The 14,205-nt window shown below is 42.7% G+C and overlaps 1 protein-coding gene across 2 annotated transcripts in view; it reads left to right on the top strand.

The window, feature by feature from the left end:
- LOC311144887 (phosphatidylinositol transfer protein beta isoform-like) overlaps positions 1 to 14,205 on the top strand; it is a 44,674-nt gene that overhangs the window by 17,159 nt on the left and 13,310 nt on the right. For both annotated transcript variants that reach the window (XM_084181056.1, XM_084181055.1), the window contains exons 3-8: positions 1,675 to 1,820; positions 2,047 to 2,138; positions 4,549 to 4,556; positions 4,857 to 4,931; positions 5,101 to 5,184; positions 11,812 to 11,889. In XM_084181056.1, the coding sequence (XP_084037182.1) occupies positions 1,675 to 1,820; positions 2,047 to 2,138; positions 4,549 to 4,556; positions 4,857 to 4,931; positions 5,101 to 5,184; positions 11,812 to 11,889 (483 nt within the window). The remainder of the gene's footprint in view (positions 1 to 1,674; positions 1,821 to 2,046; positions 2,139 to 4,548; positions 4,557 to 4,856; positions 4,932 to 5,100; positions 5,185 to 11,811; positions 11,890 to 14,205) is intronic.

The following is a 14,205-nucleotide window of genomic DNA, read 5'->3' as shown; positions in this document are numbered from 1 at the left end:
TTAGCTCCTCCGTTAGGTGTGCCTGTAATTGCTATTTGAAGAGTGGAAAATAGCATACCGTTGGCAAGGCTGACTAAAGGGCTAAATGCGCAGTAGTAGCGTGACGCACAGTCATAAAATCGACATTAAAAAGTGTATTTTAAATTATTTTCAAATGTCATATTATATCATGTTATTTTACAGTGTCAGGCTGATAATTTAATTAAGACGAGGCTTTTTCATTGATAAAATAGGCCTAAAATAAATTTGACAAAAATGAACACTCACACAAGTGTTCGAAATACTAACATCTGTTTTGGATATTTGAATAACTGTGCCCATCCCTCACATAAAGAGAGGAAAACGTCCTGGAAGACCGGTAGTGAATGGAACAACACAACAATACACTGGCCTTCAGATACTGACTTGAGTTGATCTGATACAGGCTTAGTATCCACAGTATAAGCACGGCACAAAAACAGACCTGCAGCACTATCATGAATGGCTTGTTTATGAACAGTGATCAACTAGTTGAAAAACTGAGTGCTTGTTTAAATTCCTTTGTCTAATTCAGGACAATTTGTATGCCTCGTTTAACCTGGGGCCCTAATGTTGGTTAATTAACATAGTTCTGTGTGTGTGCGCCTACAGTGTGTGTGTGACTGGCTGTGCTCGTGCGCGTAAAAGGGATTGCCTTTTGATGTGAAAGGAGTCAGTGTTGTCCTCTACAGGGCCTAGAACAGAGAGGAGACGGACAGTAAAACTCTTGTTTGATCAGAGCTCTGTTCTCTGGACAATTCGCCTGTTTAGCCTACTCTTCTTGCTTGTTGTGGCAAGGAGACGATGCATAGAAAATACTTAGTTATTGGTTGGAACAATACCCATGTTGAATCAACGCACATTGGATGCATGCAGTCATATTTTTATAGTACCCGTAGATGACAAACGATTGACACATGGGGTCTATTTCACACAATCTCTTTCTTTTGTACACAAACAGTCACACAGCCAGCCATGTAGACCCTCCAGTACTGTAGGCCCACACAGTCCCCTCTAATCCTATTCGGTCCAATTAGTGAAGAGTGGCTCTCTGTTGGGCTGTGTAGGTCTGTTGTGGGGACTGGGGAAGCTAGTAGGGGCCACCACATATCTCCCTACTTTGAAAACCCTGGATGATGCTGGACACTGCCATCCTGTTAGTCAAGCTGTTATTCAACATGAGCACCGTCTTTCATCTGATAGTCCATAACTAATGTGTTGATTTATTCCCTCTGTTCTTAGTTGCTATCCATGTCTTTTATAGTATCGAAAAACCGATCTGAGGCAACTGTGACTAGGGTCTGGTTTCAATGAGATAATTAGGCATAGAGGAACTACGTCACTGCCTACTTCACTACCTTACAAAATAGTAGCTAGCAAGATGGAGATCACAGAGGTTATTTTTGATGAGTGCATTTCGCATGGTTTGGCCTCCAAACTTTGCTGTGTGAATTTTTGGGAGAGTTGTCTGTCTGAAGAGGACCTACCCCGGAACAATTTATTTTCCCTTATCGAAGTTGCCAAAAGAGTCCGTAATTGAAACCAGACCCTAGTCACTGTTGCCAAGGGTCAGGTTTTCGAGACTGTCTTTGACCTGCATGAGAGCAAGTATTTGTTGTATTATAACGTTACATTAACAGTGTTTGTGTGTTTCAGTATCAAGTGGGACAGTTGTACTCAGTAGCACAGGCCAGTAAGAATGAGACGGGTGGAGGAGAGGGCATCGAGGTCCTCAAGAATGAACCCTATGAGAAGGAGGGCGAGAAAGGACAGTACACACACAAAATCTACCATCTGAAGAGGTAACACACACACAATATGTTCCACGTGCACCATCACTATCTTGCCAGCAAGTGGCAGTGTAGTCATTCCTGTCTTAATGTAGGTTTATAGAACCTGATATAGGCCTTCAAGACCATGACATTAAGATATCCCACTCTAGAACCTGTATGACTGGAGTTAGTGACTGTGTGTGTGTGTGTGTGTGTGTATCCATCTATCCTCCTCCCCTCTCCTTGGCTTTCACAGTAAAGTCCCTGCGTTTGTCAAGATGATTGCTCCTGAGGGCTCCCTGGTCTTCCATGAAAAGGCCTGGAACGCTTACCCTTACTGCCGAACCAGTGAGTCCTCTCCCCTCTCCTCTCCTGCCCTGGCCCTTCACTCCTCCCCTGTCCTGCCTGCACTCTGACCCACAGCGTTATGTATTAACTGACATTTTAATTTGACTCATTGTTAGGATTGTTTACATGAGTTTAGGGCTGTCCCCGACAAAAAAAGATCTTGGTTGACCGAAAGTTGTCTTTCTGTTCTTTCAACCAATCGATTGGTCTACATTTTTAAATGTGTATTTTTCCATATACAGTACCAGTCAAAAGTTTGGACACACCTACTCATTCCAGAGTTTTTCTTTATTTTTACTATTTTCTACATTGTAGAATAATCGTGAAGACATCAAAATTATGAAATAACACATGGAATAATTTAGTAACCAAAAAGTGTTAAACAAATCATAATATATTTTATATTTGAGATTCTTCAAAGTTTCTATCCTTTGCCTTGATGACAGCTTTGCACACTCTTGGCATTCTTTCAACCAGCTTCATGAGGTAGTCACCTGGAATGCATTTCAATTAACAGGTGTGCCTTGTTAAAAGTTAATTTTTTGAATTTCTTTCCTTAATGCGTTTGAGCCAATCAGTTGTGTTGGGACAAGGTAGCCCTATTTGGTAAAAGACCAGGGCCATATTATGGCAAGAACAGCTCAAATAAGCAAAGAGAAACGACAGTCCATCATTACTTTAAGACATGAAGGTCAGTCAATCCGGAACATTTCAAGAACTTTGAAAGTTTCTTCAAGTGCAGTCGTAAAAACCATCAAGCGCTATATGAAACTGGCTCTCATGAGGACCGCCACAGGAATGGAAGACCCAGAGTTACCTTTGCTGCAGAGGATAAGTTCATTAGTTACCAGCCTCAGAAATTGCAGCCCCAAAAAAATGCTTCACAGAGTTCAAGTAACAGACACATCTCAACATCAACTGTTCAGAGGAGACTGCTTGAATCAGGCCTTCATGGTCGAATTGCTTCAAAGAAACCACTAGTAAAGGACACCAATAATAAGAAGAGACTTACTTGGGCCAAGAAACACAAGCAATGGACATTAGACCGGTGGAAATGTGTCCTTTGTTCTGATGAGGCAAAATTTGAGATTTATGGTTCCAACCACCATGTCTTTGTGAGACGCAGAGTAGGTGAACAGATTATCTCTGCATGTGTGGTTCCCACCGTGAAGCATGGAGGAGGAGGTTTGATGGTGTTGGGGGTGCATTGCTGGTGACACTGTCAGTGATTTTATTTAGAATTCAAGGCACTCTTAACCAGCATGGCTACCGCAGCATTCTGCAGCGATACGCCATCCCATCTGGTTTGCTCTTAGTAGGACTATCATTTGTTTTTCAACAGGACAATGACCCAACAGACCTCCAGGCTGTGTAAGAGCTATTTGACCAAGAAGGAGAGTAATGGAGTGCTGCATCAGATGACCTGGCCTCCACAATCCCCCGACCTCAACCCAATTGAGATGGTTTGGGATGAGTTGGACCGCAGAGTGAAGGAAAAGCAGCAAACAAGTGTTCAGCATATGTGGGAACTCCTTCAAGACTGTTGGAAAAGCATTCCTCATGAAGCTGGTTGAGAGAATGCCAAGTGTGCAAAGCTGTCATCAAGTCAAAGGTGAGCTACCATGAAGAATCTAAAATATAAAATATATTTTGATTTGTTAACACTTTTTTGGTTACTACATGATTCCATGTGTTATTTCATAGTTTTGATGTCTTCACTATTATTCTACACTGTAGAAAATAGTAAAAACAAAGAAAAACCCTTGAATGAGTAGGTGTGTCCAAACTTTAGACTAGTACTGTATATACACACCCTATGTGTTCTTAATAAAATCAACTACAGTATATAATTGTCTGATGCTGTTTGATTAAATAAGACACAAATTACTCAAGAGGGAGCCAGAGATCAAGATAACCAGAAGAGAAAAACCTTAACCTGACCGACCATCCTCCTCCCACTCCTGCTGGCTTTCGCAGATTCTGCCATTACTCTCCTGAAGTTGCCGGTAATAGGCTACACGAGGAGTCGGCAGCCTTTCTCATGTGGAATGCCAATTTATCTTACAATTTCTACCGATCTGCGTGCCAGTTATGGTGTTCATATGCACATTGTCGTGGAACAGTTTCATTTAATTTATCACAACACGGCCTCCGTGGATGGCACAGTCCAAGAAGAAGGGGAGTGTGGCTAAAATGCATGTCTCGCTCCAGAATGCGCTCTCTCCCGCCAATTTGTGCACATTCATTGTTTCATATCTTCATTGTGTGAATTGTTTGCCTTGATTGTTAGTGTCTATCATTTCCCCAGCCCTACATGAGTTGCATGATTCTATCTTTCTTTTCCTGTTTTGGATGGATATCTAACGATTAATCTCTCTTTGGTGTCTTCTCATGATTCGCCTGTGGCCAGTTGTAACGGTAAGTAGCTTCAAATGACCCTCACTCTGTTTTAGTTTTTATCTCACTGTTTGTATGGTAGTTGTTTGTGCGTGCGGGTGGCTAGTTCGTCCGTGTGAATGTGCGTCAGTGTTTGTGAATAGAACTTGTCAACATATTGCTTCAATTATGAATAATGTAGCAATTAAGCCAATGCATGTACATATTTATTGGGTAGGAGGTCTCTGTTGTGGACATGACTAGCAATGTAAATCTACTAGGAACTTTAGAGGGTTTTATTGCCTTCAGCTTTAGTAATGATTTCCCACCACCTTCCTCCAGAATGAGTATATGAAAGATGACTTCATCATTAAGATTGAGACATGGCACAAACCTGACCTTGGCACAGTAGAAAACGTGAGTACTTTTATCTGTCATTCAAAATGAGTTGGATTAATGACAATTTTCTCTTTATAAGAATCTCACTGTAAATGCAATTGATGGCTGTCTGCATCAGCTAATATCTGACTTTGAAGTGTCCTTTTGAATTGTAGCTCTCATGCTTATGCCTGGCTTTGATTGGCAGGTGCACAAGCTGGACGCGCCCACATGGAAGAGTGTGGAGGTGGTGCCCATTGACATTGCAGATGGAGAACAAGTGGCCCCTGCTGTGAGTACTCCCCTCTGATATTGCTGTCATGCCACACTCAATAAAGCCCTGGATAGTACTGTTTGGCACCATCATGTGGAGAGACTTGGGCATTGCAAAGCAAGCCAAATATACTCAGATTTGACACAAAAATGGCAAATACACACATTCCTAGTAAGCTTTTCCTGAGTTGATGTGTTGTATTCCATGTCACCTGCCAGTAAGATGATATGGGCAAAAAATCTAGGCCTATTGCGATTTAGATCCAAGCACTTAGGTGAACTGTTGGAATCATGAAAATATTATGATTATTCTAATTATATAGTTGGAATATAGTGGGCAGCACTTTAAATACATTGTTTGACAACAAATTAAAAAGCCAGCGAGGAATTATTGTGTCAGGTTAGGAACCAAAGTATTGGTCAGTGTTTCCCAATGGACCCTAATTAGATGTTACATTCCATGTTTTTCCCCAGAGTTTTCATTATCAATTAAATTCAAAGGGCTTTATTGGCATGAGAAACATGTTTACATTGCCAAAGCAAGTGAAATAGAAAATAAACAAAAGTGAAATAATCAATCAAAAATGAACAGTAAACATTACACTCACAAGTTTCAAAGGAATTGACACATTTCAAATGTCATATTATGGCTATTTACATTTTACATTTTAGTCATTTAGCAGACGCTCTTATCCAGAGCGACTTACAGTTATTGAGTGCATACATTTTCATACTGGCCCCCCGTGGGAAACGAACCCACAACCCTGGCGTTGCAAGCGCCATGCTCTACCAACTGAGCTACAGGGGACTACAATGATGTGTATAATGATGTGCAAATAGTTAAAGTACAAAAGGCAAAATAAATAAACACATGCATTGTATTTACAATGGTGTTTGTTCTTCACTGGTTGCCCTTTTCTTGTTGCAACAGGTCACAAATATTGCTGCTGTGATGGCACACTGTGGTATTTCAGCCAATAGATATGGGAGTTTATCAAAATTGGATTTGTTTTGGAATTCTTTGTGGGTCTGTGTAATCTGAGGGAAATATTTGTCTCTAATATGGTCATACATTTTGCAGGAGGTTAGGAAGTGCAGCTCAGGCTTTATTAGCTAGCTACGTTTGCTCTGACTGAGTACATACAGTGGCTTGCGAAAGTATTCACCCCCCTTGGCATTTTCCCTATTTTGTTGCCTTACAACCTGGAATTAAAATCGATTTTTGGGGGGTTTAGACAAAATAAGACACAAAAACAGAACTTGAGTGTGCATAACTATTCACCCCCCCAAAGTCAATACTTTGAAGAGCCACCTTTTGCAGCAGTTACAGCTGCAAGTCTCTTGGGGTATGTCTCTATAAGCTTGGCACATCTAGCCACTGGGATCTTTGCCCATTCTTCAAGGCAAAACTGCTCCAGCTCCTTCAAGTTGGATGGGTTCCGCTGGTGTACAGCAATCTTTAAGTCATACCACAGATTCTCAATTGGATTGAGGTCTGGGCTTTGACTAGTCCATTCCAAGTCATTTAAATGTTTCCCCTTAAACCACTCGAGTGTTGCTTTAGCAGTATGCTTAGGGTCATTGTCCTGCTGGAAGGTGAACCTCCGTCCCAGTCTCAAATGGAAGACTGAAACAGGTTTCCCCTCAATAATTTCCCTGTATTTAGCGCCATCCATCATTCCTTCAATTCTGACCAGTTTCCCAGTCCCTGTGATGAAAAACATCCCCACAGCATGATGCTGTCACCACCATGCTTGACTGTGGGGATGGTGTTCTCGGAGTGATGAGAGGTGTTGGGTTTGCGCCAGACATAGCGTTTTCCTTGGTGGCCTAAAAGCTCAATTTTAGTCTCATTTGACCAGAGTACCTTCTTCCATATGTTTGGGGAGTCTCCCACATGGCTTTTGGCGAACACCAAACGTGTTTGCTTTTTTTTTCTTTAAGCAATGGTTTTTTTCTGGCCACTCTTCAGTAAATCCTAGCTCTGTGGAGTGTACGGCTTAAAGTGGTCCTATGGACAGATACTCCAATCTCTGCTGTGGACCTTTGCAGCTCCTTCAGTGTTATCTTTGGTCTCTTTGTTGCTTCTCTGATTAATGCCCTCCTTGCCTGGTCCGTGAGTTTTGGTGGGCGGCCTTGGTCTTTTGGAGAGCTCCTTGGTCTTCATGGTGCCGCTTGCTTCGTGGTGCCCCTTGCTTAGTGGTGTTGCAGACTCTGGGGCCTTTCAGAACAGGTGTGTGTATATATACTGAGATCATGTGACAGATCATGTGACACTTATATTTTACACAGGTGGACTTTATTTAACTAATTATGTGACTTCTGAAGGTAATTGGTTGCACCAGATCTTATTTATGGGCTTCATAGCAAAGGGGGTGAATACATATCCACGCACCACTTTTCCGTTATTTATTTTTCAGAATTTTTTGAAACAAGTAATTTTTTTCATTTCACTTCACCAATTTGGACTATTTTGTGTATGTCCATTACATGAAATCCAAATAAAAATCAATTTAAATTACAGGTTGTAATGCAACAAAATAGGGAAAACGCTAAGGGGAATGAATACTTTTGCAAGGCACTGTATAGGTAGCTGGCTAGCCAGCTAACGATTAGAATTAGCGGCTAACACAATTTATTTTAGCCACAACTTGCTAAGAAAATACAAACTAGTTGTTTGCAGACAGTAAGGTACACAAACTAATAGTGTAAATATAGAACTCTTGTGGATTTATATTAAGAAGCAAAGTGGAAAGCAGCATCATTGTCATCTGACCATGCAGACAGAGTGAACAGCAACTTGTCGGCAAGTGCCCGTGACTACTAGGTCGAGCAAGTAGTGATGTGCAGTTCGTGAAAGATTTCGTTATTTTTGAACGACTCATTTTACTGACTCTAGAGTCATGATTAATTTTTCCGAGTGACTCGTTCATTTTAGTTGTTTGTTTCAGCTGCTGGCTGCAATGATTTCTACAGTAGGATTATTACGCGCTTCTCCGATTCAACGGCTCTGGAGACGTGCTCCGGCTGTCTATCATGTGCGCGCAGAATAATAGATAATCTTGCTTCAGGCAACATAGAGAAGGAAAATACATGTTTAGAGCTCTTAAATGATCACACTGTGCAAGAATGAATGCAATCAATTGATTATTGAATCTTATGGATGGACGCAGCCTACACAGCCTGCCTCTGCTCAACACTCGGAACTCACAAACAAATCGTTTCGATGGCTGCTGCCGTTCGCAAACGATAGTTATTGGGAAAATCTCCCTTGCTGAAGTCGAGCAATTGCATTCCGCCAAGAATCGTTCACAATCTAGTCCGGTTGCGGCTGGATCTAGACCTTGTTTCAAAGGAATAAATAAATAATCTTCTTTGTATGCCCAGAAATCTCAAATGTACATTGTTTGAATCATAGTTTTATAAGTCACTACTGACGCAAATGAACGAAATGAGTCGAAAGATTAGGTATTTTGACTGAACGAGTCAAAGATTCGAGTCAGTAAAAAGAGCTGAACTTCCCAATACTACGAGCAACAACTTGCTCTCCTTGAGTGATGGGACAGGGCTTGGTGTGGGAGGCACATGGGGAAGCAGCATGCAGGAGGAGAGGGATGACTCAAGTAGCAAACAGAGTAAACTATAAAAATGGACATTACATGCACGGGAAAGTGGCGTATCATATTTAACAAACCAAACATTGAAATACCGTTGTAGAAGGTTAAGTAAAAACCCAAACCGGTCCGTGCATCAAATATACCTGTATATAGTAAAATACGGTATACCGCCCAGCACTACCTGCCAGGTAAGGAAACTATGGTGCATAGTTTCTTCTCCTCTGCAGGTTCTGAAACCCCTCAAATCAGTATGGTGTTGGAAGCTCTGCAATTATAATTAATATGGTGAAGTTGGTATCATTTCTCAAGTTTCTTCCTTTCAAATCCATAAGGTTCCTTGTACCAATGCTGGTAATTCATTGCTATTATTTGGCAAGGCATTGCCTCATTTCACAGAGTCTGTTGGTAAGTGGAGTGAGTGCGTGTGGTTATTTGCCTGAGTAGCAGCAGCAGTGTGTGTTTGCAGTAGGTGTCTAACGAGGCGGACGTGTTTGCCTTGCTGGAGGAGTGTTGTGTCTGAGGGCCCTATCAGGTCTGTGCCTCAGGCATGACTGCAAGGCCTGGGTCGCCAAGGGACCACAGATGAGTTTGTTAGTGTAATTAAGGCTCACAGCGCTCCATACGCTGGTCAATGACACACACACACACACACACACACACACTCCTTCAGTGAACAGCAGCTCCTCGGCCCAGGCACATCGATTCACAGAATCATTAGAGCAGCACAGTATATTGTTATAGTGAAGGAGCTTTCAGCATTATAACGGGCAAATGAATAAGTTTGCTTCTGCCGTTCTGTTCGTTTGTCTCCCTCCTGTCGGCTGATAGCCCTGAAAAGCAGCTTTTAGCTGCGGGCGCATCATGATTTATTTAAAATTGCTGGGCCCTTGAGCTGTCGGTAATTTGAAAGGCGTTTTGTTTATTTGTTTTATAATTTTTTCCACACCAGTTGACTTTGCACAGTATCAAAAGCACAGAATATGTTACTTTTGATACTTCTGTCAAATGTGTCTCACGGACAAGTCTGTCAGTGCAGCCGATGTCCCACATGGAGCGCACCTTGCCTGCTCCACATACTCAGTGCTAGTATGTGGAGTCTGGGCTGCATCATGTTAAGCTCTCCACTCATGCTGCGCAGAAGTTAACACTCTTGAATAATGCGACACGGCATCTAGAAATGTTGAAACTGTTAATTACTGTTTGCAAAACAATGTCCATACAGGCTAGAATAACTTTACAATGCAAGAAGATACTGGTAGCTTCCAATTTTTTTAGGCTAACTTTCTTTGCTAGCTTACAGCTGAAACTAACATCAATTCACTACCCTAGTACTTTCTCTGCAAAACATAATGCAAAATATGCTGATTTCAAAGCTCATTGCCTCAAAAACGTTCTTTATTCATTTAGTAGGGCTCCCTCACGTCTCTCCCTCAGCCAAATATTTATTGCCTCCGCGAACTGCACCTCTCTTAGCTCGTAAATGAGAGCACACACTTTTAAAAAATAAGCTACTAATATGCAGATGTTGATCAGGACAATAAAATAAGTGCCTCATGGAAGGGAAACATATTGTTTGTCATCTGTAGCTTCATGAAATCAGCCAAAACAAGGTCAATAACTCAATGCATGCACACACTCCTATTGAATATGCATTCATCTGTATTGTGAATAGACCTAGGGTATATCTTTATTTATCCAGTTTATCAATAGAGATTTATCATTAAAATAAATTATTACCGTTATGTAGTTTAGATTTGGTAAAAACAGTCAAATTGATTGTATAATTGGTTCATTTTAAAAGAAAACTCTGCCCAAGTTTTCAAGATATGTAACTTTCAAAATACAGAAATGTGAGTTTTCAAGTTACATATCTTGAAAACTTGATTACTGACATGCAACAGATTTTGGGACTATATCAACAATGGACTAATTAAACAAATACCAAAAGAGTTTTTGGGTGGATTTTCCTTTAATGCAAACATGGCTGTCTCTGAAAAAGTCTGATGTAGAACATTTCAAATGTAATGGTATTGAACTCAAACGATTGAACCGAGCAGTAGCTGAGTTTCTGTCTGGATGAAGTGCCATTCTGCAGCTTTAGCTAATATGCCTTATTTTTGTGCCGTGGTATCGTTTTTTAATCGAGTATCGTGATGCTATCGAGTATTGTGATACTAAACCTGGTATCGGTATCGAAGTCAAAATTCTGGTATCGTGACTGTGTGTGTGTGTGTGTGCTGCTTGTGTATTATGCCACTGGAGTGTGTATCTACTCTCCTGCTGCACTAGTGAGATAGATAGAACTGTATGTTTGGCTGTGGTAGTGAATAGGTTCAGTGCTTGTGTTTTGGTGAAGTAGTGTTACTGTGCTCCCAGCATCATGATACAGTGTGTCACAGGACGTGAGGAGGATAGCCCTGTGCCTAGGAGCAGGCTCTCCTCAGCCTGGCCCTGAGTGGAGGAGTCGTCAGACAAGGGCCTCGAGGTCATTTGCTGTCGGCAGGCAGCCGCCCTACATGCAATCATGCACGCCATCAGACACACACGTACACACTCACACACACATTGGCATCAGCCAGCATCCTCCTGCCATCTGTAATCTCAGCACAGCCGTTTGCTGGTGGCATCGACAACTTCCAACCTGACAGCCTCCCCATCCCGGCCCCTGCCCAGCTCAGCCCAGACATGGTGCAGGTCATGAACTGGGGACTGAGGAGGGCACAGGGCTGGGCTTTGGTGTTGCATCCTGTGGCCAGGAGAAAGGGGCTGCCAGGCTGAGTTGTGGGGGGCAGATCTAGCCTGGGAGACTCTACAATGACCCCTCTCATGGCAGTGCCTCCCCTTGCCCCTTTGCCCAGAGGGTGGTCAGCATTAGTGCAGGGCCAGCGCTCACAGACACCCCACAGACACATGGGCTAGAGGGGTTTAGACGGCCCTCTATCACTAATGTTGAATGCAGATGTGTTGGAATTATTTGTTCAGTGTTCTGATTATTAGTGTTAACTGTTATCCTTCTCTTCCCTGTCCAGGACTACAAGGCAGAGGAGGATCCTGCTCTGTTCAAGTCAGCTAAGACTGGGAGAGGGCCCCTGGGACCTAATTGGAAGGTACGCCTCTCACTGGAACACCCTGGGAAGAAAGGAGGGAAAAGAGCTTGTTGGCAATGTAGTCATGGGTTGGATCCAAAATTAATTTCCAATCGTTTCGTTCTGAACAGAAACATACTTTTTTTTGTTCTGTTGCACTGTTCTAACCAGCAAAATAAAGTTCAGAACCGGTTCGAATCCCAAAAAATGTATGGTTTATATCGTTCCTTTTTAAACCTCTACATTTAGCTCAACATTCAATTACTTCACCAATCAGTGCGGCTTGTCCAGTGTTGGTGATCGCGTGCCCGCTGGAGCCGATTCTTTTTAGCTGATAGGAGTGGAAACTGGTGTGGTCGTCTGCTGCAATAGCCCATCCGTGACAAGGACGACGCGTTCTGAGATGCGATTCGGCACACCACTGTTGTACTGCGCCGTTATTTGCCTGTTTGTAGGCCCGCCTGTTAGTCTGCACAATTCTTGCCATTCTCCTTCAACCTCTCTCGTCAATTAGCTGTTTTCGCCCACATTACTGCCACTGACTGGATGTTTTTTATTTGTCGCACCATTCTCTGTAAACCCTAGACACTGTTGTGCGTGAAAAGCCCAGGAGGCCGGCCGTATCTGAGCTACTGGAACCGGCGCGTCTGGCACCGACGATCATACCATGCTCAAATCCGCTTAGGTCACTCGTTTTGCCCATTCTAACGTTCAATCTAACAGTAACTGAATGCCTCCTTTATATAGCAAGCCACGTGACTCACTGTCTGTAGGAGCAAACCATTTTCATGAACGAGGTGATAAATGGGGTAATAAATTGGTCACGGAGTGTATGGCTATCATTGGACAAGCATTAGTGTGTGTGTGTGAGAAGGAGTCCCTCAGACGGGATGGAGGAGGAGAGGAGGAGAGGGAGGTCTGAGTGGCAGAGCTGTAGGCTGCAGTTTGATGAAGACAAATCACAGCTCTCACTGCTCTAATTGGACGTAATAGAAATCACAAGGGATCAGGTCAGATTAGGCCCTCCTGTCTCAGCCCTGCCCACATCCTCACACTCTTTATTTTCAGCCAGCCAGATGAGGGTGTGTATGTACGCGGCTGTCTGCTCCGGGGTTTGTGTGTGGTATCTTAGTTTGAGCTAGGAACAGTTCAGTATGATGAGTCTGGGAGGTATTTGTTTGTGAAAACTGAGAGGTAATGAAAACGGCTCATCCAGAGACACTAGTGGTCTCGCCCCTAACCCCTCATCTACAGCCGTACAAACAGGCCCAGGATCACACTGTTTAATGGCAGACAAGTTAGAATCTCCATGTGTGAAAGTTTCCCTGTACTGTGACAACTTGCACAGATTAAAGACTGCTGAACAGCTTTATAAAGTCTGAATAAAATTAGATCACTTTCCCCCAGCCTTGGACATGGAAACACCCAACTTTTGGGGAAAGAAATTAGAGAAAAACAATCATAGTTAAAGTGACATAAGAGAAAACAATTGGTGCCAGCTTCTCAGAACTGTAAAAGTATTGTCTATCACTGCATGCACACCCATCGTCACACTTTGTATTTCTGAATTCTCCTGCTCCTTTGAGCAGGGCGACGAGAGACGTAGTGAAGAAATGTCACCGTAAGTGTTTTGATGTGGGATCTGTTTTATCTGAAGTTCTCTTTTAGCGGTGACAACTTCTCTAGCTAAACCCTACGCATATGTAGAATGTTTTTCATTCCCCTCTCTTCCTCTCTCTCTCCCGTGATGGGAGCATCAAACAGTTATGAGATGTGGGTGATGTCGGCAGGTCTGTGGCATTTCTCCCTGTGTGCTGCGCTAGAATTAAGTGATTAATGAAACAGGTGTTCTGGGATGGTGTGTTTGTGTGTTCTGGGGGCGAGGAGGTCCTGGGTGTTAATATTGGAACCGGCTTTGCGCCGAGGCGCGCTTATCGCTGCGCGATGCGATAACGGTGTCCCAGCCACAAAGGCCTGCCTGTTTGGGAACCGTGTCACTGTCAGGGTGGAGCGAGAGAAATGGTCCCTTCATCTGGAGCTTATCCACTTTGCTCTCGCTCCCTCCTCCTCATCTCTCTCTCCTCTTCCTCTCAGGGAGACAGAGTGCAAGCTACAGATGGATTTAAAACTGTTTTGTAGATGAGAGGACTTTTATCCATCTACTGCATATTCTCATATCGATAATTATTTTAGTAACCTTCGTTTCCAAAGCATTATGTATTAATGACATTTTAGTGGTTGGCATACCGCTGAGATTGGTCTAAACCGATATTTTTTTCTTAAATCACATTCTGCTTTCTTCTCCTTGAGAGTTCCATTATTGGAAAGTTTGCATAA

Source organism: Coregonus lavaretus (assembly GCF_964263955.1).
Source record: "Coregonus lavaretus genome assembly, chromosome: 17".
NCBI classification, from domain to species: domain Eukaryota; kingdom Metazoa; phylum Chordata; class Actinopteri; order Salmoniformes; family Salmonidae; genus Coregonus; species Coregonus lavaretus.
The sequence above is the reverse complement of the archived record's forward strand: the minus strand, read 5'-3'. Positions and strand labels throughout refer to the sequence as shown.